At 42.8% G+C, this 21,805-nt stretch overlaps 14 protein-coding genes across 14 annotated transcripts; 5 read left to right on the plus strand and 9 right to left on the minus strand.

Annotated features, from left to right (window-relative positions):
• The first annotated feature begins 29 nt into the window (after positions 1-29).
• Positions 30-1,503, plus strand: K450DRAFT_241782 (uncharacterized protein). The gene is made up of 2 exons (XM_051589140.1): positions 30-150; positions 221-1,503. Exons 1-2 carry the CDS (start codon positions 38-40, stop codon positions 1,335-1,337), a joined length of 1,230 nt encoding a protein of 409 aa, XP_051444606.1. The 5' UTR covers positions 30-37; the 3' UTR covers positions 1,338-1,503.
• On the minus strand, positions 1,435-2,891 carry K450DRAFT_241787 (uncharacterized protein). Its single transcript, XM_051589141.1, has 7 exons — positions 2,594-2,891; positions 2,311-2,532; positions 2,193-2,254; positions 1,995-2,097; positions 1,843-1,932; positions 1,749-1,779; positions 1,435-1,666 (listed from the first exon to the last, which is right to left on the minus strand). The coding sequence occupies exons 1-7, from the start codon at positions 2,672-2,674 to the stop codon at positions 1,533-1,535; spliced, it is 723 nt and encodes a 240-aa protein (XP_051444607.1). The 5' UTR covers positions 2,675-2,891; the 3' UTR covers positions 1,435-1,532.
• Positions 2,690-3,817, minus strand: K450DRAFT_241792 (uncharacterized protein). Its single transcript, XM_051589142.1, has 4 exons — positions 3,569-3,817; positions 3,287-3,499; positions 3,016-3,219; positions 2,690-2,953 (listed from the first exon to the last, which is right to left on the minus strand). Exons 1-4 carry the CDS (start codon positions 3,680-3,682, stop codon positions 2,735-2,737), a joined length of 750 nt encoding a protein of 249 aa, XP_051444608.1. The 5' UTR covers positions 3,683-3,817; the 3' UTR covers positions 2,690-2,734.
• K450DRAFT_241799 (uncharacterized protein) lies at positions 3,504-4,744 on the plus strand. Its single transcript, XM_051589143.1, has 3 exons — positions 3,504-3,602; positions 3,661-4,541; positions 4,615-4,744. Exon 2 carries the CDS (start codon positions 3,954-3,956, stop codon positions 4,506-4,508), a length of 555 nt encoding a protein of 184 aa, XP_051444609.1. The 5' UTR covers positions 3,504-3,602; positions 3,661-3,953; the 3' UTR covers positions 4,509-4,541; positions 4,615-4,744.
• K450DRAFT_241802 (uncharacterized protein) lies at positions 4,741-6,569 on the minus strand. Its single transcript, XM_051589144.1, has 3 exons — positions 5,440-6,569; positions 5,232-5,365; positions 4,741-5,166 (listed from the first exon to the last, which is right to left on the minus strand). The coding sequence occupies exons 1-3, from the start codon at positions 6,540-6,542 to the stop codon at positions 4,973-4,975; spliced, it is 1,431 nt and encodes a 476-aa protein (XP_051444610.1). The 5' UTR covers positions 6,543-6,569; the 3' UTR covers positions 4,741-4,972.
• Positions 6,570-6,848: 279 nt separating this feature from the next.
• On the plus strand, positions 6,849-8,484 carry K450DRAFT_241804 (uncharacterized protein). Its single transcript, XM_051589145.1, has one exon. It carries the CDS (start codon positions 6,900-6,902, stop codon positions 8,205-8,207), a length of 1,308 nt encoding a protein of 435 aa, XP_051444611.1. The 5' UTR covers positions 6,849-6,899; the 3' UTR covers positions 8,208-8,484.
• On the minus strand, positions 8,272-11,046 carry K450DRAFT_241806 (uncharacterized protein). The gene is made up of 6 exons (XM_051589146.1): positions 10,853-11,046; positions 10,587-10,787; positions 10,202-10,524; positions 9,414-10,131; positions 8,993-9,349; positions 8,272-8,923 (listed from the first exon to the last, which is right to left on the minus strand). Exons 1-6 carry the CDS (start codon positions 11,009-11,011, stop codon positions 8,336-8,338), a joined length of 2,346 nt encoding a protein of 781 aa, XP_051444612.1. The 5' UTR covers positions 11,012-11,046; the 3' UTR covers positions 8,272-8,335.
• Positions 11,047-11,160: 114 nt separating this feature from the next.
• K450DRAFT_241812 (uncharacterized protein) lies at positions 11,161-11,812 on the minus strand. The gene has a single exon (XM_051589147.1). It carries the CDS (start codon positions 11,600-11,602, stop codon positions 11,168-11,170), a length of 435 nt encoding a protein of 144 aa, XP_051444613.1. The 5' UTR covers positions 11,603-11,812; the 3' UTR covers positions 11,161-11,167.
• Positions 11,813-13,266: 1,454 nt separating this feature from the next.
• On the plus strand, positions 13,267-13,605 carry K450DRAFT_271915 (uncharacterized protein; the record flags this gene model as incomplete). Its single annotated transcript, XM_051593030.1, has 1 exon — positions 13,267-13,605. One exon carries the CDS (start codon positions 13,267-13,269, stop codon positions 13,603-13,605), a length of 339 nt encoding a protein of 112 aa, XP_051444614.1.
• A 256-nt stretch (positions 13,606-13,861) lies between these two features.
• On the minus strand, positions 13,862-14,749 carry K450DRAFT_241814 (uncharacterized protein). Its single transcript, XM_051589148.1, has 2 exons — positions 14,206-14,749; positions 13,862-14,134 (listed from the first exon to the last, which is right to left on the minus strand). The coding sequence occupies exons 1-2, from the start codon at positions 14,664-14,666 to the stop codon at positions 14,011-14,013; spliced, it is 585 nt and encodes a 194-aa protein (XP_051444615.1). The 5' UTR covers positions 14,667-14,749; the 3' UTR covers positions 13,862-14,010.
• K450DRAFT_280779 (uncharacterized protein) lies at positions 14,720-15,108 on the plus strand (the record flags this gene model as incomplete). The annotated part of the gene is made up of 2 exons (XM_051593371.1): positions 14,720-14,983; positions 15,081-15,108. The coding sequence occupies exons 1-2, from the start codon at positions 14,823-14,825 to the stop codon at positions 15,106-15,108; spliced, it is 189 nt and encodes a 62-aa protein (XP_051444616.1). The 5' UTR covers positions 14,720-14,822.
• Positions 14,751-19,475, minus strand: K450DRAFT_241820 (uncharacterized protein). The gene is made up of 9 exons (XM_051589149.1): positions 19,442-19,475; positions 18,646-19,373; positions 18,563-18,571; positions 18,411-18,477; positions 18,300-18,347; positions 17,561-18,232; positions 17,286-17,492; positions 17,114-17,203; positions 14,751-17,051 (listed from the first exon to the last, which is right to left on the minus strand). Exons 2-9 carry the CDS (start codon positions 19,102-19,104, stop codon positions 15,196-15,198), a joined length of 3,408 nt encoding a protein of 1,135 aa, XP_051444617.1. The 5' UTR covers positions 19,105-19,373; positions 19,442-19,475; the 3' UTR covers positions 14,751-15,195.
• K450DRAFT_241828 (uncharacterized protein) lies at positions 19,170-20,999 on the minus strand. Its single transcript, XM_051589150.1, has 5 exons — positions 20,612-20,999; positions 20,333-20,536; positions 19,898-20,255; positions 19,442-19,817; positions 19,170-19,382 (listed from the first exon to the last, which is right to left on the minus strand). Exons 1-5 carry the CDS (start codon positions 20,681-20,683, stop codon positions 19,202-19,204), a joined length of 1,191 nt encoding a protein of 396 aa, XP_051444618.1. The 5' UTR covers positions 20,684-20,999; the 3' UTR covers positions 19,170-19,201.
• Positions 20,820-21,700, minus strand: K450DRAFT_241836 (uncharacterized protein). Its single transcript, XM_051589151.1, has 4 exons — positions 21,624-21,700; positions 21,462-21,562; positions 21,293-21,407; positions 20,820-21,236 (listed from the first exon to the last, which is right to left on the minus strand). Exons 1-4 carry the CDS (start codon positions 21,673-21,675, stop codon positions 20,998-21,000), a joined length of 507 nt encoding a protein of 168 aa, XP_051444619.1. The 5' UTR covers positions 21,676-21,700; the 3' UTR covers positions 20,820-20,997.
• Between the last annotated feature and the right edge of the window lie 105 nt (positions 21,701-21,805).

The raw sequence follows: 21,805 nt of genomic DNA on the forward strand, positions 1-21,805 counted from the left end.
GTGCTGGCTTTTGACATGCACGTCTCTCTGGCAGATCATGGAAAACGATTCAAGCTCATTTGAAGATCGACTTCGAATAAACCAAAAACCTAGTAATGCAATAATAGATCCCGACTCAGACGATGAAGAATCTTATGAATACTGCGGAATGTAAGTCTTCAAATCGGTAGACGACGGAATCGCCCTATATGTTATACATTTCTAATCTTGACCTTTTTAGCTGTCAGTCTATGTCACCACGATATCAATGTCCTCGGTGCAACGTACAATATTGCTCTCTAAAATGCTACAAGGATGAAAAACATGCAGAATGCACCGAAAAGTTTTACAAAGCGCTTGTCCTGGACGAAGTCAATAGCAACAGGCCGCTACCGTCTGAAAACAATCAAGCATTCCTGCAGCGACTTCGAGCATTGGAACAAGACAACGATGGGCTCTTAGACGAAGATGATGAAGGAGATGAAGATGATGATGCAGAAACGGATCTAGAAAGAAGATTTGCTGATTTGGATGTGGAGAACGCCGACGTGCAGGCCCTATGGAGTCGACTCTCGCCCGAGGAACAACAAAATTTTATGCAGTTGGTCAGTTCAGACGATTCCAGGTTGCCAGAGATTTTGGGAAAATACGATCCTTGGTGGGAAACGCCTATGCAGCTGGTGAATGAAATTGATGCTCCATCTCACCCAGCCCACGTCCCTCCTCTTCCAAAGGAATTGCCAGATTTCAAACGCATGTCCCAGCATTCCCCATCACTTCCTCTACTGCTTAATCTACTTCATTCTGTTATGGTATATACCCATATGCAGCGACATACCCTAGGAGGACTCCAGGATTCAGATCTGTTACAAGACAATATTGCATATTTTGGCAAATTATCCGGGGATGTTCTATGCTCTAACGCCCGTCAATTTGTATTCCACAATTTGAAAGATGTAGCAATACACTTCACCAGCTGCGTGGAAACGCCGGACAAAGGGGGCTCCCATCCATATACTCTGGGTATGCAGCTCATCAAAGAAGCCATGTCCATATTCGAACAACCAATGTATTTAAAGGCAACCATGGCCGATTTGTTTGCTTTTACGGTCTCTGCGTCTAAAGCACCGGTTCGCAACAAAAGTACGAGAAATTCGCGTATTAGAACGATGCACAAAGTCAACTTTTATTTGGCAGCAGCACTGGAAATATCCGACCCATGGAAACATGAGTATGATGGACTTAAACAAGAGATACGTGATGATGCAGCCGTCTCTTTGCAGTATCTTGCCGACGAACTGAGCAGCATGGGAAAGCTACAAGAAGCAGCCAAGTACTATCGCCAAAACATGCCCTGAAGTTGGGGAATCTTTTAATTATGAACTTTACTATAGAACATTGATAATTGTACATCAGAAACGCAGCACATTAACGAAACTGTAATTATTGACATTGCAATCGAGGCTTCTAAATGCCTTTTGTACACAATCACTAAAACATGCAATGAAATAAAATAGAAGCTATCTCCAGCTTTTCACTAGAATGCCTTCTCACTATACTCGAAGTTGTTTCCAAAACGCTGAGCTAGTGTTGTCTTTCGCAGTATTTCCCTCTGTATCTTGAACGGTGAGATCACACTTTTGATCTATCAGGTATTGGGCGATTTCCTCCCGTTCAGATAGACAAGCTAATGTGTAAAAAAAAAACAAAGAAATTAGATCAACAATGTCCTAGGGATCTAGTCGCTCGATGCATAAAGCATCACCTACCGAAATGTAAAGGAGTCTCGTTTTCTTCGGTCTTTGTAATGTCGGTGAGAATTGCGCAAATACGACTCTGTTTCCTGGTCAGTTCCGTACTTACCAAAGCATTGACATCTGCCCCACTGCTGACAAGTAATTTTACAGCTTCGATATTACCGCGATCGCATGCGTAGTGCAACATTGTTAAGCCCTGCGGAATTAATTCGTTACATATAAGCGGTCAGCCTTTGTATCCAAATCACGGCGCCATACCTGCTCATCTCGGTCATCTACTGAAGTTGCTGCTTTTTCAATATACTGTGATAGTTTGCTCAAATCCCCTTCTCGAGCAAAGAAAAATCCGTCTTCAACTTCTCTGTCGGTGATAATGGGAGAAATTGAGAGAACTTGTTTTAGGGATCACAGTCTAGCTAACGTGGAATAACCGGTTCTCGATCTTCATCTACTTACTCTTCTTCCGAGTCGCCATCGTAGGCCATGGCACTGACTGAGGCGCCCATTCCTTGTCGTTCCTAGATGTATTGTTAATGCGATTGACTCACCAATCAGCCACTCTTTCCTTGCATACCTGTGTGCCTTCATCTTCAAGCTCAACGTCATATTGCCCTTGCCTCGTCCAGCCAATATTCATTGATTCCACCAATTCAACGTACTGTTCTTTGCCTTCTTCCAGTGATAGACCACGACGGTTGTTCCAGGCATCCCACTTTGCGCGGTCTCGAAACTCAAATAAGGAAGGTTTTTTCACATTGCAATCACCAATGGTACCTTGCTTGTATAATGAGTATAACTAGATTTAGAGATTAGTTTCAAAGGAGATCGCGAAGCTTTCTTAGCATATAGATACTTGCGTTCAGCTTCTGCTCGTTGTTGATAGGAACTCTGTCGGATAAGGAGTTAACAAATTCATATGCGGCTTCAAAATGCTCCATTATCGTGAAGAGGCTGAGAATAAATCCTTTGCTTGAGGAATCGAATATTTTATTTTATTTCTATCGTTTCTTATACAAACATGGCTTCAGCAAATCTTTAGCTTTACGGGCAATGTTATTGGCATTCGCTGACTTTCCACCACTTAGTCCCTTCTTCAATGCCTTCTTCTGCTTCATATTAAGACCTTTGAGCACCTCACTATCTTCGGCATCGACTCCTCCCTCATAGCTTGGCTTCTTTACGAAATCAAGAAGTATAAACATCTTGTTTGAATCGTCCTAATAAGAATAATCAGTATTGGTATGCTTATAGAAACATTCTTAGTAGTTTGGATATATACCTTGTCCATAAACTCAAAGCCAAGTTCGTCCATAAGCTCAATAAAGGCATCCACATCACTAAAGCGACTGATGACCTCTGCAATCTTCAGCTCGCTGCCTTCCTTTAGCACGCGATGAGCCTCTCGTATAAAATCAACATAGTTTGTTCCCATCAATGAAAGACAGAAAACAACAACATCAACAAAGTCCTTTGGAAGAGGAAGCTATAGAGAGGTTAATGGTTAGCAAAATCCACGCAATTGTACATTTCCTGAGGTAAGAGATACCTACCTTTGCTATATCACACGCCACGACCTTATCATTCTTCGCTACCAAGTCAAAGCTAAGAACCTTGTGTTTTGTCAAAGTATGAGCAATTTTTGCGTCGCCGCAACCCATGTCCGCAATGACAGTGCTTGTTGGTAAAGATTGCAGATATTCAATCATGACATCGACTGGATTTGTTGGCCATGACTCGACTTGATGTCGGAAACCTGCATGGTACTGAGTAGTACAGATACATCAATACAACAAGATACAGGGATAGTTATCGATGAAACGAAGGTGGCTTACATGTTCAAATAATTCTGGCTTCTCTTGGAATAAGGTAAATGACTCGTCTCCGGGAGTTGTATAGAGCTGTTCATTAAGCCATCTAAATCTAGATCCAGAAAGTTTATCCTTCATCTTTTGTTGCAACGCAGTTAGCTTTGGTGCAGCCGCTGCTTTGCTGGTTGTTTCTGCTTTAGTTTCTACTTTAGGTGCAGCGGGTTTGACATGCTCTTTCTAAAATGTGAAGTTGCATCAGTCTCCACTTTGTCAAACAGCCCTTCGTTAATAAACATGACATACGCACCTTAGATTCGACTTTACTTGCTTGACTGTTTTCGGTTTTGGACGACGATGATTTTGCTAGAGCCTGGTAGAATGTTGCCTCATTAGAGACGCCTTGAGGAATATGAGTTTTAAAATCATTACTTACCGCTTGCAATTTTTTCTTTTGCTTATCGTCAACCTTCTTAGTAGGCACCGCCGGTTTCGCTTTCGTTTGTCCGTTGATTTCGGGAGTAACATCGCTTACTATATCATCAGCTTTAACTTCAGCTTTAACTTCATCTTTGCCTTCATCTTTAGCTTGCTGTCTTTGTTGGCGAGCCAGTCTTTTCCGTTGAGCTTTACTCAAGGTTGGACCGCTGTGTTCCTCTGTTGCAGTGTTGGCGTTGTTAGAAGTAGCTTGTACTTCAGTACTCTTTTGAGCAATTGGTTCGCTGTTATCTTTTACTTTTTTGTTGACTTGTTTTGCTGCTGGCTTTGCCGCCGGCTTTGGCTCTTCGAGAACCATTACAGACTGGGGAACATAGACATCCTGTGGGTCAGCGGAAAGTACCGAGACGTAATTGCTACGGTTGGTTCCTTGACCCACCGACAACTTGGATTCGACTTCCATATGATCCTTAGTCGACGTTTTTGTATCATTTCGATGCACCGATTCGCGTGCGTTTTTGGAAAATGATTTGTCATTCGTTGCCCTTGCGTCGCTGTGATCGTTGCGTTTGTTATCAAACTTCTGCTTCTTGGACGAGTCCTTTGAAGGCACATTGTGCTGATCTGTTTCGGCTTTGCGTTTGCCTATATCCTGTTTACCATTCTTGTTCGCAATCGGTGTAGGTGTTGAAACCTGCTCTGCTTCTTCTGCTCGTACCTTTGGCTTGCGAGGAGCGGCTTGGCCAAGGGCTACTTCAACCAACTTCTTCCTTTTGAACGCCTTTTTTTCCTGTGACTTTGACAATTTCGTAGGAGCCTCCTTTGCTATGGCTCCCAAATTCCACCCTGGAGCATCGAATAAGCCTTGCATGGTCGCTGAAACGATCTTTCAAATTTCTGGAATGGAAAACTTTCTCAGTCCATAGCCAAGGTGACTACTTTTTTTTTCTCATTTTCATACAAAAACCAGTCATGCCTCTGCAGAAGTGTGTTTTACTCTTCACGTCTGCCTTGTTCATAGACAGCTTTTACTGATGGAAACCGTAGAGATTTCCCATTTGACTTTTCAGACTCGGACTCTTGAAAATATTGGACACATATTTCCTTTCCAATTATAAGACTAGGATCTTGCGCATAGCGTCTTCTCTGCTGGTTGGAAAAGCCAGATCCAACTCCTACATTATTTCCTGTTACCAAAAAGCCAAGTAAATACTTTGCATGTTCGATTTCAATCCATCTGATAAGCTGTTACCTTTGTGCTGGATAATCACCGACGTCATTACTTTTTCAACCATGCCAGTATCTGGCATCCTCATGTCTCCAGTTTCGATACCCTTCACCTCGTACTCAGAATCTTCGTACTGCTTCAGCTTGAGTAAATTTCGGCTGTAGGTTAAGAGAACCGTTGATTAATACACTTTCGTTAAATTCTTTGATTTAGCCTAGTCAGTCTTCTATACCTTCGTTTCCCTTCGTAAACTGTGTCCTTCCTCAGCATTATCCCCTCCCATCCATTATCCACAGCAGTTTTCTCCATATTAATCAAATCCTCATTGTTGACTAGTAATGTCTGAGGCACAGCGCGTATAACATTTTGATCTGCTGCTTGAACAATTTTCTGAAGCTGTTCGAGTCGTTTGGAGAATATGGTTTGGTCATATGCATTGTTGAAGCTGTCGATGGGTATAACGTCGAAGATCTGGTATACTGGTTTGTCCATTTGTTTGTCCAAGGTTTTTATTTGCTTCAATGCCGACACAAACGTCTCCAGGTGTTCACTTTCTTCATAAACACATATCTCGCCGTCGAAAACAATATTGGGTCCATTATAATTTCGCAACGCATCTTTCAAAGCACTCTGAACTTTTTGAAGAGTCATAAATGGCCGCCCAGTTCGAGATCGACAATCAACGACCCAAGGGTCAGATAATGTCATTCTTGTTGCAGTAGCTAGGCACCTGACACCGTCCAATTTTCGCGAAGCATACCATGGCTCTCCTTTACTAACCACTGAAGATGGGTCGCCTTTGAACGGCATAGCTAAAGCCACGCGAAAGTCTGGCGATGCATTTGGAAAAACGCGATTCAGCGTCTGTAGCGATACTCCCATTCGCATGTTTCGGTCTATTACTTTGAAGAATATCTCACGAAGTTCAGAACTTTGGCAATAGGATTTTAGAAAGGCACAGGCAGCAGCTAAAGCGTTGTTTCCAGTCAGCTGCCGAGAGGACAAATTATCCAAGAGATCATCTAGAGACTTGAATTGACAATCAATTTCCTCAGCCTTCTCCTCATATTGAACTATAGCACGAGAAGAAATCCAGAATCTAGTATGCGGAGCGTATATACGTTTGAGAATATCAGCGCAGCTTGGGTATTTGGCTAGAAGTTCATGCTTTGCATTGGTACTTGGCGTCTTGTTTATGAGATCGGTCAGCTCTGCTAAGGCTGTAAGTTGTTTGGTAACATTTTGCTCCGCTGTTTGCGAATAAGAGAGCAATGTATGAGCTCTTGGCTTATGACGAACAATTGGCGTGAGTGTCCTAGAAATCCGCTGTAGCATTTATGTAACTGAGATCTCTCCTTTGCAGACAGCTGGACGAACAAAAATCAATGGCTAGCTCCGCTGAATTTTAGGTGTATCCTTTGAAAATAAGGTGGCCGTAATTATGTCTATTATCTATGATTACATACGGCTTCAATTTTCAAATATAAACTATACTCTGCTCATCTCCTTTTTATTAATAGCTTCATTATGTTTGAAACTATAGTCTAGGTCACAAAGTCAACGCGACAGCACAGTACATATTGGCAGCAGGACCTACCAAAATCTCACGTGGCATCCTTTCCCTTTACAACTGAAGGTACTGAAAGATAATGGAAATTTCAGCTTCTTCTTGAATAGCTCGATGATCTGCGTATGATACTCTCCTATATCGAAATATCCTTATGGATTGCGACAGCATTTTTTATGCTCTCGTCGGCATCATCCATAATGCAGTCTCATATACATGGTACGAGTAGACTTGACTGGATCAAGCAACATCTAGGAACGAAGACACCTTATACGTCTGAGGTAGAAAACATTACTTCGGTTGATGAACCAGGCTGTAAATTACTACAATTTCATTCAGTTATACGTCATGGGACTCGATGGCCCACAGCCAGAAATACAGCCATAATAAGGGACATGGCATCTCGACTTCTTATGAGCAATAGCGATAAACTCCAGTGGCTAAAGCACTGGGACGACCCTTTCTTGGCAGGAAAAGCCGGATATCTACACATAACAGGACAGCATGAGATGTATCACATGGGTCGACGAATCGCTAAGCGATATAAGCGGTTACTGGAGAGTGTTGATCTCGACACAGACGAATTGCAATTCGCTTCAGACGCTCAATCTAGGACATCTCGATCGGGATCAGCATTCCATCTTGCTCTGCTAGAACAGACTGGTGATTTAACCTCAGCTTTTATCTCGCCCACGAGCTGGTCCATATACCCGAAAGCAACCGACTCGTATATCCATATGGGATATACTTGCCCTAGATGGCTATCTGAAGTGTATACAAACCCAAATGCCACGTATCAAGCCGATGCCTGGATTGAAGTGATGCTGCCACCAATAGCAGATCGACTATCTACAGAATTTGAAGTCGAGTTAAGCGTATATGATATTAAAGCGATATACGTTGCATGTGCCTTCGAAACGTCATTTTTCGGAAACTATTCGGACTGGTGCAGCTTACTCGACCCGGACGACATACTGACATTAGAATACGCCGAAGACCTGGAACACTATTATAAGTTCAGTTATGGACATGAAATTAATCGATGGGTAGCTACAGACCTGATGAGCATGCTCATGCGTAGGTTGGAAAGCAACGAGCCGCCTAAGATGAGCTTTCAATTTGGACACTCACAAACCATTTTATTTCTCCAAACCTTCCTGAATTTGAACCAAGACAGCGACATACTTCGAGCAGATACACCAATAGACATGATACATGAACGTAAATTTAGGACAAGTAAAGTATCTCCTTTTGCAGCAAATATCGGTCTAGAGCTCCATGATTGTAGTGGCACTCGATACATTCGTGCTCTCTTGTCGGAACAAGAGGTCATCCTGAAGGGCTGTGAGGAAGCTATGTGCCCGCTTGACCAGTTCAAGTCGTGGATTGGCGAAAAGTTGAAGCAAGATTACGACATGGTTTGTAGGTTATAGTCTAGAGAACAAAGTTAAATTATCCCATATTATATATCCTTCGCATTTATTGGAAGAGGTTACAATCAGGGAAAACGATGCAAAATACAAAGTGGTAGAAAATACAAAAACAAACAATAATATGCAATCTATGTTCCAAAGTGAGGCTTGTAGAATGATGGGGGTAGCTTTTCCAACATACTGAATTTTGGTCGCTCAACCACTACCATCTCATTAGCATCTACAAAACCAGTGTAGAGTATCTGTTGATACTTGTTGGAGACCAAGAAATTGGACTCTCCGAATTTGTTCTTGGCGGCCTTCACTAGGCCAGACTTTCCATATACCTCATCTTCGTTTTTGTTATCCTTTCTCTTCTGTGATATCAATTCAGCCTGTTTGTCGGCATCCTTTCGCTTGCTGAGACTTGAGATGGAATTCCTTTCACCAGTTCCTCGCGTCAGATCAACAGAGCAAAGGTATGTGCTGCCATACACGATCATGTTATCAGGCTGAGCAGGGTTGTAAGCAACTCCCATAATTCGATCTCGTAATTCCAAGAAGTACTTTGGTAAGTTATGTGCGTTCTTCTGTGACCATTCTGTGTGTCGCTTTTTCTCAACATCATAGATGTAAAACTCGTTAGAAGCTAATGCAACAAGTAGATCGTTGGGTCTATAAGGGTTGAATGATATAGCTGTGCAGGGTGTTTTTGATACTGGTAACTTTACGTGGGGCTGTGAAAGAGAGATGTGGGGGTAAGTAAGAGATATAACGAGGTGTAAAAAGATATAAATGCCGCATACCTTGAGGCTATCCAAGTTGAAAACATTAATTCGGTTCAAGTGATCTGCCGTAGCCAGCCACTGTCCATCAGCACTGATGGTCATCGAGGTAAGGGTTCCGATCTGGCGTTTCGCGTTGAGAGTCTTACTATCACGATGATCCTGGAACTCGCAGAGAACTTCGAAGTCTCCACTTTCCCATTTCAGCAATGAACAGACCAATATCCGAGAGTCGGTAGTAGCGATGATGAGCCTATCCGATCCAGGTGTAAAGATAACATGATGGGCACCAATGACCTCTTCACTGTTCAAATATGCAGCCAAAGCATTCTGAAGTCGTGCCTGCTTCTTAACCTTGAGTTGACCAGGAGATTGTGGCTATATAAAGCAATATCAGTCAGCATAACAGGTACCAAGCCGTTGTAATATGGTTTCAACTTACATCCTCTCGAATTCTAAAAAGCTTGACATTTTCAATATCCGCCACTGCAATCCATTGACCATCTTCAGACAGGGCACCGGACGTCAGGTAGTTCTCGTCCTTCAACTTCAATTCTAGAACTGCTTGTTGTGGCTCGACCAATTGAGGATCAGCACTTGCGCTATCACCATCATGGTTACTGATAGCCTTTCCTAACCGCCAAACGACAACAGAGTTGAAAAAGGTGCACATCATTAAGCGCTTGGATTTGCTGACACTTATGAGATCCTTCTGTGGACAAGGTGGCAGTTTGTTTTGGATGAGATTGGGGAAATCAGCAGCGGGAACAGCGATCAATTGCACATCGACTCCTCCAGAGACTAAAGAGTCGACATTACGATCATCATGTAATGCGAGGGCGCGGATATCATGAGAATGGTAGCGACGGTTACCCGCAATAACCCATTTCAAACGACCTTGGTTGTTGATGATCTCATTTCCATTCACCTTGCCGCTGTTGGTATTTTTCTTGGATTTCTTCTCATCTGTGACATCCACCACCTTGAAGGCAACTATTTGACGGTCAACACCTGCGGTATAGACACGCTGTCCGTTTCTTGAGGCAACTACTGTCAAAATATCCGCTCCGTGAGCTTTAAAACTTTGTTGCAAGGTTCCTGAACTGGCTTGCCAGAACATGACATTGCCGAGCGAATCTCCACTGACTATAATGCCATTGCTGGAAAGAATTAGGAAAGCAGTTAGCTTTGATTCGCGCTAAAAAGTCATCAAGATATTGCCAGGCTTACGGTAATGAAGCAATGGACCAAACCAAGGTATCCTCCTTCTTGATTCTGTCAACAGTCATGCGCTTCTTCGCTCTTCCTGTCTTGACATCCCACATTGTGATGTTACTGTGAGAAGAGCCGGTAACGATGCTATTGTCATCGCTGGTCCAAGCTATTGAAAGAACACGGCCCTTCTGCTTTTCAAATGCACGCATAAATTCGAGATTTCCGTCAGCAATATCGAAAAGACGAACTGCTCCATCTTCGCATCCAGCAGCGAGTATAGTTCCAATACTGTTGACTGCCATGCACCAGATTGCACCTCCGTTTGAATCAACAAAACGCTGTGACTTGACTATTAGCTTGATGAAATGGTTCGATGAACACAATATATCTCGTCACATACCTCTGCACGTAGTTCAACAGTATCCCATTCCACAATGTAAGGGTTCAAGCCCGATGTAAAAAGTCGAGGTTTCTCGGCCAGTTGACGCTTTTTTGCAGCCTCCAATTCTTCTGGAGTGTCGTAATCATCGGTATCAGTGAGTACAGTTTGATGAGACCATACCAAAGCTTCAACGGACATGTTAGCACCTCCTGGAATGATCTATTTGAAGAATCAGTATAAACGTGGCATTGACGTTTCTTTGCCCAAGTTGAACGGCAAAGTACCTTTTCAAGTCTATACTTGTGTCTAGGATCCCAAATCTCGATATTTCCATTAGCTCTACCACAGGCTAGGCGTGGCACACTGACACTTGGTGGAGTAAAGTCGAGAGTGTTGCATGCCGCAGGCTGGTACTCTACGAATCGGCAGCGGTGGACTTCCATGATCAGCTATAGATCCTTCAAAAAAAAAAAAAAAAGTCTTGCTGTAGAAAAAAATTCAGGTTTACACTGTGACTGTGACCTCCCTTTTTTTTGCTCATAAAAATAACCCGCTGTCAAAAGAAGTCTTGTTCCACTCTCTGTTTTATCACCTCTTGTTCAATTATGCAGCAGCAAAACACCGGCTACTCTTATCCACCTCCACCAAAAATTGTAACGCAAGTTCCTTCGGAAGAAGAGTTGCATAAAAGCGCACCACCTCAACCACCACAATTTGCACCAGATCATGATGATCACCCGATTGATCCACCGTTTGTAGCTCAGCGCAAAATGATACAACAGCAATTTGGTCCTATTTGTCCAAGCGGAGGCTTTCACGAGCTTCGAATGCACTATACGAAGAGTACTTTGTGCTTTGCAATCCTGGTTTTTCCATATTTTTGTGGATACCAGGGTAGACGTGAGGTATGTTTGCTGTTGAACGGACGACTTCGTCTGAATGCAATTGAAACGGCATAGAGACACTAACCTGTTTACAGTGCGTATGTACCAAGTGTGATACAAAATTTCCCGACATCGTTTTGCCCGAGCCATAATTAAGCCATCCGTTGTATGACCATCTCGTTCCTCGTTACAAGTCTCCTCCAATGATGTATTTAACGGTTGCCGAAAGGCGTTCTTTAATGCGGTTATGCAAAATTATACACATGTATATAGCGAAACTCTATCTCTTACTTTTATCTTACTATCACTGGCAATATATGAAATTCTGTGCAATGATAAAACCTTGTTTCATTATCCTTACCTACTGGCTACCCACTTTGTGGTTCTAGTTTTTGACATCAAAATTTCCGGGCTAGCTGACCACATCGGTCAAACAGAAATTAGCTAGCAGACATCTGTTCTTTATTTAATTCACTTCAAATCCTACGTTCATTTGAATTTACAGATTGCGACGCTTAAAGCCCTTTCAGTGAGCTGTAAGAGGCGTTGCATCAGTCGGAGCCACCATGGGGCAAGATTTCGAACTGAAAATTGAAACAGCGCTGTAGGCAGTAGCTGCCAGCTGCAGTCAACGAAGATGATACTGGAGTTAATAGCTGATAGCCTATTAAGAACCTGGTATTATTTTGGTAGTGATGTTGGTACCTTCTGAGACTCGATAAACGAGCTTTCAGAAAGCCACGAATACCGCAGCAACCACAACTTGATCTCGACCTGCTTGACTTACCTAATTTTTCCAGTCACGAAATTTTTTTTTCTTTATGATTCTTCTGTTATTTCAGAAAATATGATGAAAGCAGGTACTGAACGATTTGTTTCCTTCGCCGCAAGGTGGGAAATGCGTGACGAGAGGCGCTGGCCACCAACCTTGTTATAACAGCGTCGCCTGTGATCTGAACCTTTTATCATACTGTAGTTTTCGAGAACTTTGGTATTTTTATTATACAATTTAAATAAACACTCCGCGCTCTTTTGAGCCAGGTCTTTCTGCTAAAATTTGTTTGCCAAGGGTTAGTTGAAATGTGATCAATAATATGCCAAGACGATCCTACCTCTTGGCTGACTAGTCCATGTACTGCACTCAATAGTAAACACAGAATGGGAGCAATGAAAGTCGTATTAATGACGACAAACTACAAAAGGGCCTTTTGCAGTCAAAATACCTTTTGATCTGCGGGTTTCCTTTAATTATGTCGTACATTTTTTTCGCATAATAGTGACAGCAACAATTTTTCCGCCTAAATGAGTGTTACAAAGCAGGAAAAAAAATCCAAGGATAGCTGTGAGCTCTGATGCATTACATCAAAAAAAAGCCGCCTGAACAGTCTGGAACACTACAAAATACGTAAAAGGTAAAAATATGAGCTTGGCAGCAAGCTATAAATGGCACGTTACCAGTGAATGTTACCGCAGTGGCTCGTAGATCAAACAGTACCTGGGACAGGAAAAATGATGCCGAGCGTTTCCATTATATCAATTTGCACGGTTACTTAATGATAAATTTTATAGAAATTATAGCATTATATCAACCTTCATGTGAAACTTTTTTTTCGCTTTCATAGCCGCCTTTATTCATGAAAGGATTGGTCAGATCAAGCACGTTGCAATGCAACCAAACAGGAGCCATCTCCTCATCGAGACGTCAGGACCTGACATGGTTACACCACAAAGACCAAAGTGCAAATTTCTGGTGCTGAAAAAAAAAACTGATTACCGCATATCTGACATCATGATCTCACCTTGTCAGGTCCGTAATGAGCAAGTTACACATTGGTGCCAGATCAAAGTTTATAAAAGGCTCTGTAAGTCAACACTCTTTTCATTCAGAAAATCACCTCTTCACCTCTACAAAAAAACAAAACATGTGCTACGGAATCGAAGTTATCGCTTGGGATCTTTTGGTCGTCGTTGCCATCATTATGCTGATCGTTTGGATCTTGGGTCTCGTCCACGTTTATACCATCCCAACTGGAGGTCTTTTCCACATCTTCATCGTCTTGGCAGTCATCTTCTTGATAGCTTGGATCTTCGTGCGCTGCTGTGGATGCGGTGGTCGCTACAGACGCCGTCGTGCTGGTGGCCCCATCGTATAAATCTGATGTACACTACTCTAATCACTCTAAATCATTTTAAACTTATATATACGGATCGCCTCACTGCAAATAATAAATGAACTGAAATCATATTTTGAAATCAAACCTTTGCTCCCTAAAAGCCGTGGATAAATGGAGGTGTAGGGGATCTTACCCGTCGTCAGTTTTGTGTTGGTTTAAAGCAACAAGTTTTGATACATATTGGGAGATCAGCAAACTAACATGCCATCACCTGCAAAGCAATTGACCGAAAATGAACATTTTAACAGTATGTCACCCATGGACTGATTTATTGTATTCGCAAATCCATTGCCACTCAGTGATAACATAAATTTTATATGGCTGTCCCAATTGGGGGGTTAGCTATGCCAGTAACTGCAAACTTGCATGTGACAACCCATCCAGCTATCGTTTCGGTTCATTCTCGGTAGGAGCTTTCAGATGTTTGATGATTTTTGCGGGGTTTCCTCCTACCACGACGTCAGAAGGTACATCCTTAGTGACAACAGCTCCAGCCGCAACAACACACCTAATTGTTTGGTATCAAATATTTTTAGCGCTAGAGTTACTACCTTCATGTAAATACCCCTATTTCCTTACCGGTCGCCAATTTTTACACCTGGGCACAGGATAGCACCACCACCAATCCAGCACATATTACCGATGGTAATCTCCTTTGCATATTCGATGCCGCTGCAACGTTCAACGGCATCTACTGGATGGGTGGCCGTATAAACTTGAACGTTAGGTCCAAACATGGTATCGTCGCCTATTCTGATCGGAGCGCAATCTAAAAACACACAATTGAAATTCGCGTAGAAATTCTTGCCAACATGAATGTTATAGCCATAATCAACTCGCAATGGAGGCTCTATATAACAATTTCCTGAAGTGGTGCCTAAAAGGTCCTGCAGTAACATTTTCCTGGTGTCCTCGTCGCTGTGCGCACTTTGGTTGAAAGAAGTGATTTTATCGCGGGCCCTTTTTATGTCAGCCCTTAGCTCAGGGTCCATAGCGTTGTACATCTTGCCAGCTATCATCTTCTGTTTTTCGGTTTCCATGGTGAGTGTAGGTATTTGGAAAGAGGGAATCCACGGTTGTGACCATCGAGCAGGTTTAACGGCAAAATAAATCAAAGCCCGTCAAAGACCGGTCAATTCACGACTCAACACGTCAAACAACAAACAAGTTTTTGCCGGCTAGCTTCAATTACAAAAATGTCTGCTCAATACTATGCAAAGATCTTCGGTATTGGAGCCATTCTCGGTGCTGGCATGGAAGTAGTACTCATTCAGTCCAACTATTATCAAATGCTGGCGGCATCAGAAGCAAAATCCAGAGCCAAGAAATTACAAGAAGAAATGGAAGCCGTTGAACGGTATCGAAGCATGCACCAAGACGTAAATAAGGAAAAGTAGTCATAAAGCGACCAACTCCTGCTCATCACACCAATTACCACTGTACAATATGTCTAGCGACAACTCCATATGGCAACATATTTGATTTTCATTCAACTCGCAACCAAAAATTCATTACATTATTCTTTAAAAAATAAAACAATCTACTATTTCCCGTACAAAATTGGACACATTAGTTGTCCAGCAGGAAGTTGGTTGCTTTTTCCAAATCGTTATCATAGCGACGCAAGGCGTCGACAGCCTGTGCTCTACTGAATCCCATGCCAACCAATTGCTTGATTTCCTCTTTATCATCTGGCTGGACCTGTACGGCGCTAGATTCTGCATTAGGTGCAGAACTTGGCTCTTGAGCTGCTGATGCATCGTTGGTTGTTTTCGTGGGAGGAGCATCAAATGCTCCAAATGCATCTTCAAAAGATAGCGATTGAGCAGATGGATTGACGTTGCTTTGTCCTGCAGGGATACTTGGTGAACCGAACAGAGAATCGAGATCGTCTTGTACATGGCCAGTGCCAGAGCTAGCATCCAGTTTTTCCTCAAAATCGCTAAAATCAAAGGCGCCGAATTTTCCTTTTTCATTAATGTTTGTAGACTTTACTTCATCGGCCTGGTGAGGTTTTTCAAATGAGTCATCAAATTCGTCAAACGTGGTGCTAAAAGCTTGGTCGAAGTCTTTGGCTCCCGATGTAGGAGCGACTTGCGCCTCACCGAGTTTGCCGTTGAAAGCCTCATCGAAATCATCGAATCCAGACTGCTTGGGAGCCTCTGGCTCTGCTACAGGAGGTGCAGCAGATCCAATATTGGCGGTATTGGTATTAGGGCTGCTGACCATTTTTGCTTGAACCTTGCTTAGAACTTCTTCATCGTCAGAGCTATCATCTTCGTCTTGAATAGCAAGATCAGTTCCTCTTTTGCTTAAGAAGCTGTCATCAAATGCTGAAGATGAAGGTTTGGGAGCTTCTTCCTGAGGTGGGGCAGCAACATCATCATTGGTCTCTTCAAAATCTCCAAAAGCGTCATCAAAGGAGGTAATTGGTTTCTGTTGGCCCATTCCAGGAGCAAATGGATCTTCGGTCGAAGGTTGTGCTTGAGTCTGGTTAACATTTCCATCAACAAGAGGTAGAGTGGTCGTCATGGATGCAAAAGGACTATAAGGTCTCTCTTTAGGTAGCGACGTGTTCATGGTGGGAGATGCCAACTCTTCAAATGCGGCATCAAAGCTGTTCATGGTCATGGCAGGAGAGGTGACCGATTCACCTCTAGCTGGAAAAGCGGATCCAAACATTTGATTGAACGATTGCGCGGTAGGTGGTCTGCTGCCAAATGACATTGGACTCTTCTCCGCTACAGTGTGTTCATCTTCGCCTTTCTCGGGCTCATGCGATGGTTGAGTCTTGCTGATGTTAGGGAAGTCTGTAGGATCCCTAGGCGCTAAACCATGCTCCTCTCGAATCTCGTTCAGTTCTCGTGTGGCGGCCGATTTGTCCATATCAGCAGCTGTGACCTGTCTTCTGTTGACATCAAGCATCATATCTTGCTTTCTGGAGCTTGTTTGCAAATTTTGGATCTCCAGTTTGAGTAGTTTTGTCTCTTCCTGGATTTCAGTCACTCTGCGACGCAATTGCTCAGATTCTATGCGACCGTCGTGGATCTTACGCTCCATATCTTGCTTTTGATTCCTCAACAAATTTAGGTTAGCCTCTGCTGCCTCAGCTTCTTGCCTAATCCTTTGCAGGTCAGGTTCCTCATTACTTAAAGTCTCTTGGAGTTTCTGTAAATCCCCATTTTCTTGGTTGAATGCTAGCTGTACTTGTGCCAGCCGCGCCGAATATTCCTGCTTCTGCTTTTGGAGTTGTGCAAGAGTTTCTTCAATGGATAACTTTTGATTTCTGATATTACTTGTAGATGAGATGGTATCTGAGATTTGGTTTTGAAGTTGGTTGACCTGATTCGTGTCCGCTGTGATCTGTGTGTTGTTGTCGAAGTCACCCAATAGATCAGCATCGTCCATAAGCGATTTGGAGGCTACTGACAAATTACGGGTTATCATATGGACTATAAAGCGACATATAAAAAGGTACATTACTTACCCTGTGGTTTGGGTAAAACAGAGCTTGAAAAGGCAGGACTAGGAACGTTCGCGAGACTGCTACTTCCAAAAGTTGGTGTAGCTTGTGACGCTTGTAGGCAAAAGAGAGAACCGAGTTTAATTAGCATGACTGTCCTGAGGCTTTCGTAGCTGTTTTGTAACAAGCGACTTACCAGGACGTAAACTGGGTGGCGTTAAAGTAATGGGCAGTTGGCGTGGTATCGGCTGACCACCGATACGCTTATGAATTAAATGCATTGCAACTGCAAACTCTTCCCGTGAAAGTTTACCGCGCTGTTGAGTATCGGCCAAGTCCCAGATTTGTGCCAAATCTCCTTCAGGCAAACGAGAATTCTGAAAAAACTCAACGGCATCATTTCCTATAATGTAAAGCTCGATTAGAGAATGGCTCTACATGAACGCATTGTAGGTCCCGTAACTCCAATACCTTGTATGAAACCGGTTCCTCTGGTATCGATTTTATCAAAAAAGTTATCGAACTTTTGCTTTTCCTGGTCTGTCACGTCCCAATGGGTATTCACTGCAGTCGGTGCGGTAAATGCAGAGGCAATGGACAGACTGGCTTGCGCTTGGAGAGGTGAGCCGGTAAATTGTCGGTTTATGGCTTGTTTCTGGAGAGAAGGAGAACTGGAGGGAAACCGATGCCCGAAGGAAGGTGACAGAGATCTATCTCCAGAAAATTGTCGAGTGACGGGCGATGTCGGTGTTGATCTTCCAGCAGCAGAATTGTAGATAGCCGGAGGCAAAGACGATGGTAAACTGGTAATGCTACCATCCATAGTTCCAGCAATATAATACATAGCAATAACAAACTCTGCTTGATTCAAAGTACCAGAATGACGAACATCTGCCAGGTTCCAAATCTGAGCGAGTTGATCCACCGATAAGTTTGATTTCATAAAAATATTGCGTGCACTGTCTGCATCAAGAACTCCATTGACTGGATGAGCCATGAGAAACATTTTGGAGTACTTTTCTCTTGCGGCTGCAGAAATCTCTCCAGTAGTACCACGAACGTCCTCACTGCTGGTTCGAAAAGGCGATGCTAAACGTGGAGAATTCGTGATCGTAACACCATCAAATTGTGGGAGAGGAGTGGCTATAGAACAGATTCTGTACGTTAGTCATTTAACATATATGCTAAGCCTATCCTTACCATTACTTACAGGTAGTCAATAATGGTGACGATGGCGCATATCCATGCTGTGCACATGCTATGATAAAGAGATGATTAGATACCAAACCAACACTAGCAGCTCTAGTTCTTTTAGCCATACCAATAAGTTTCAATGCCATAGAAAATGATTCCTGAGTGAGGATACCGCTATTGTCTTTGTCAACCGCCTTTTCACGATATGAGTACTGTTAAGTAATGTAACGTAACGTTTACAGAGCATTATCGTCGTCTAATGACGAATTTCGGGCTTACCTCCCATATCTATGGAAGTGGGCAAAGGTAAGACTTGGAATCACTCGGTAGCATTTCAGTCTATAACAATAGATTGTACGTACCTCAGCTAGGATCTGATTAGGAACTCCAGATCTCGCAAAGAACCTCACAGCTTCGTCGCCTGTAACGAACCCCTTGTTGTCTTCATCAGCAAATTTGAAGAACTGCGCGTATGCTTTCTTGTCTTCTGTAGATAGAGCACTGTCCCATACTGCAGTTGGACTGTTTGACAGTCTCGGACTATGTGCATTGTCAGCAGAACCGAATGTGTAGCCACTTCTGAATGAACTCATCTGGGCAATGAACGAATGGAGTGCACAGTCGGAGTACAGTCGTATTATAACAATTTGGGAAAGTTGGGCAATGGAGAGCCGACCGCCAGCGAATTTATGGCTGCTTTGTGCTGCCGGTCCCAAAACTTTTATAATATTCAATCGGTACAGAGTCAAAACTTTCAACAGTACAAAAATGAGTTCTTCTATGCCTATATGAATACGAGATGCGTTTCGTGTCTTTTCCATGGGAGGAGGGATTTTTTTTATGCGGAAAAATGAAGAACCGGAAGTGGGTCGACTGGAAAATGGTATCGCAAAAAAGAAAGGTAAATAGCGCAGGTATTTAAATCAGGCCAGCGGGTTCAAACGATGGTGCGTCAAGATTTAGCTGAGACATTTTACGTGTCACAGGAGGAATTCGTGAAGCAAAGTTGTTGTCGAGCGAAGGTCCAAGAGGTTGTCTCGTAGGATAAACCACATTTGGAGTGTTACTGCCAGTAGAGTCAGATAGTGGACTAGAAGAGCTACAGCTTGGTGAATAGACTGCTCAACCGTTTTATCACGCTAAATATAGTCGACTTACATGAACGACCGTCTATAGTTTTCGCGTCTGGGGGGACTGCCATTATCAGCTTCTCTTATTCTGTCTTGCGACTGACTCTGTCTAAGCCGATTGCGACCACCTCTCTGGGACGTCTTTCTGTTGACTCCATCACCACGTAACTGTGCCGCATTTGCTGGCTTTTTGACGACATGTAGTTGCCGCTCCGATCCATCACCTTCTGAATAATGAAATAATCCTAGACGGTCCGAAAGGTAGTGTATTATTCGCCTTTGGTTTGCAGTTGTGGTCTTTGGATAGACAAAAATGTCGCGTGAAGGATCGCTTCTAAACTGAAATAATTGATCGTAGAACAACAATGTGTCCGGATGGTTCAGGTCCAAAGGGCCATCTGCTTCTGATGTTGTAAATTGAGGATATGTTTAAATAAATGCATCACCATCATGATCTTATCCATAAGCTTATTCGAACGCGTACCGTCATTGTATGCATTTGATCTTCGAACATTTTGATCTGGATTGGCCTGAGGCTTTGGGCTATGCCGAAGTTCTTTCTTCTCGTAATTGCGGTCCTTTTTCCCGGGGAGTTTTGAGGATGGCGTATTAACAGGCTCTGGAATGTCTTCGCTGCTGTAAAACATTTCTTTTTCCTGTCCAGGCAATACTTTCTTGTATTCCACTCTCAATTTTCTTCCTCCAAGTTCTAATCCATTTAGTGCCTGTACAACAACTTCAGTCTCTTGAGAGTTACGGTAATTGGCAAATGCGAGTCCTCTAAAGACACCATTATCAAAGTGGTAGTTGAACGCATAAGGTTGAGGGATGTCCAATGAGTTCTATAATATTATCCATTAGATTACAATAACAATGGCGAGACGATAGTAAGTGAAACTCTGAAAGGTGTTGATCGTACCAGAATCCCCATTAGAGCGTCCTTCTTCACAGAGAAAGGAATGTTCTTTATGACAATTGCTGTCGGAATTATGTCATTTGGATCTGAATATGGCGTATTCGAACCAGAATATCGAGTATTTGGTGTTCCTGGTGGAGAAGGCGTTGCTGATGCAGACATAAACTCGTCGTCAGCTTCTGCATTCCGGTCGATCGTAGATTGACCCTTTTCAAGTCAATAGTTTCAGTGCAGTCCTTTTGGAAAAACAACGTATTGAACAGAATAAAAATTAAACAATACCCTATGCCTTCGATGTTCTCGAAGACTTGAATGGCGACTGGGCCGTGGTGAGCCTCTTTGTGGTGAATTCATTTAGCATGTAACGAAGAAATCAAAAAACTTTATAAAAAAAAAAGTCGAGCGACACAGACAGTATTTGCAATTCACATCCGCCGCTTCTCCTTTTTCATGGTCCGCCGCTTCTCCTTTTCTCTATCGAGCTTCTGCTTCTCTTGTTGTTGTAAGATGCGCTCCTTTTCTCTCTCACTGTCTTGTTTCATCTTCTCTCGTCGACGTTGCTCTTCTTCTTTAATTTTTGACGCATTCTGATTCTTCATCAGTAACGGATCATCACCTATGAATGGTCGATGGAAAATCAGTAACTTCAACCAAATGTTCATTAACTTTCAGAATATCCTACCAGTAGACTTCTTAGATCGATCTTTATACAAGATTTCGGTTTCACCATCTGCCCCTTCTACAACTTCTTCAAGATCGTAGCCATATTCTCTCATTAATCGCTCTCTCTGAGCTTTTTCTTCCTTTGTTAGCTGCTTTGGTGCCATTCTTCGTGACATGGTTAATGGCTCTTTGCCATCAACAGTTGTACTTTCGATACCCGCTGCTAAACTCTTTTTTTCTCGTTCTGTGAACTAATGTTAGGTACTTAGATATCAAAAAGGCAATTCAAAAGCTCCTTACCCTTCGCTTTAGATGCTGCTTCGGCCTTAGCTGCCTCAGCTGCTTGCTTTTCTTTCTCTTGATCCTCTGTCCACCGGATAAAGAAACTGTCTACCAAATCATCGGTAGGCTTGTCCTGAGTATTCGTTAGTGCCTGTACTGTTCAACCTTATTATTTAAAGAAACTCACTGTTGATTCACTAAGGAATTCTGCTAGAGCTTCTCTCTTTTCAGACTCTTCCAGAAATTCTTCGCTGACGATCCCGGCTACGTACTCCGAGATCTCATTATCTGAAGCAGAAATGTAAGAGTAATGTCAATGTGGCGAAATGTACATCGTCTTCTTCTTTACCTTTCAGGTCAACCGTAGCAAGTTTCTCGCTTATAAAGTCTACCAGTGACATGATCAGATCTTTTTTTAAAAATTCAGAGACGTGTGGTCGCTGTCACTTTGTTAAAAAGTTACCGTAATGTCGGAGTGGAAAAATTTGCAAAAGTATCTTCTGTTACAATTGCCACCTGGTTTTCAACTCG

This window comes from Umbelopsis ramanniana (genome assembly GCF_025399195.1).
Source record: "Umbelopsis ramanniana AG unplaced genomic scaffold K450scaffold_28, whole genome shotgun sequence".
Classification (NCBI taxonomy): Eukaryota; Fungi; Mucoromycota; class Umbelopsidomycetes; order Umbelopsidales; family Umbelopsidaceae; genus Umbelopsis; species Umbelopsis ramanniana.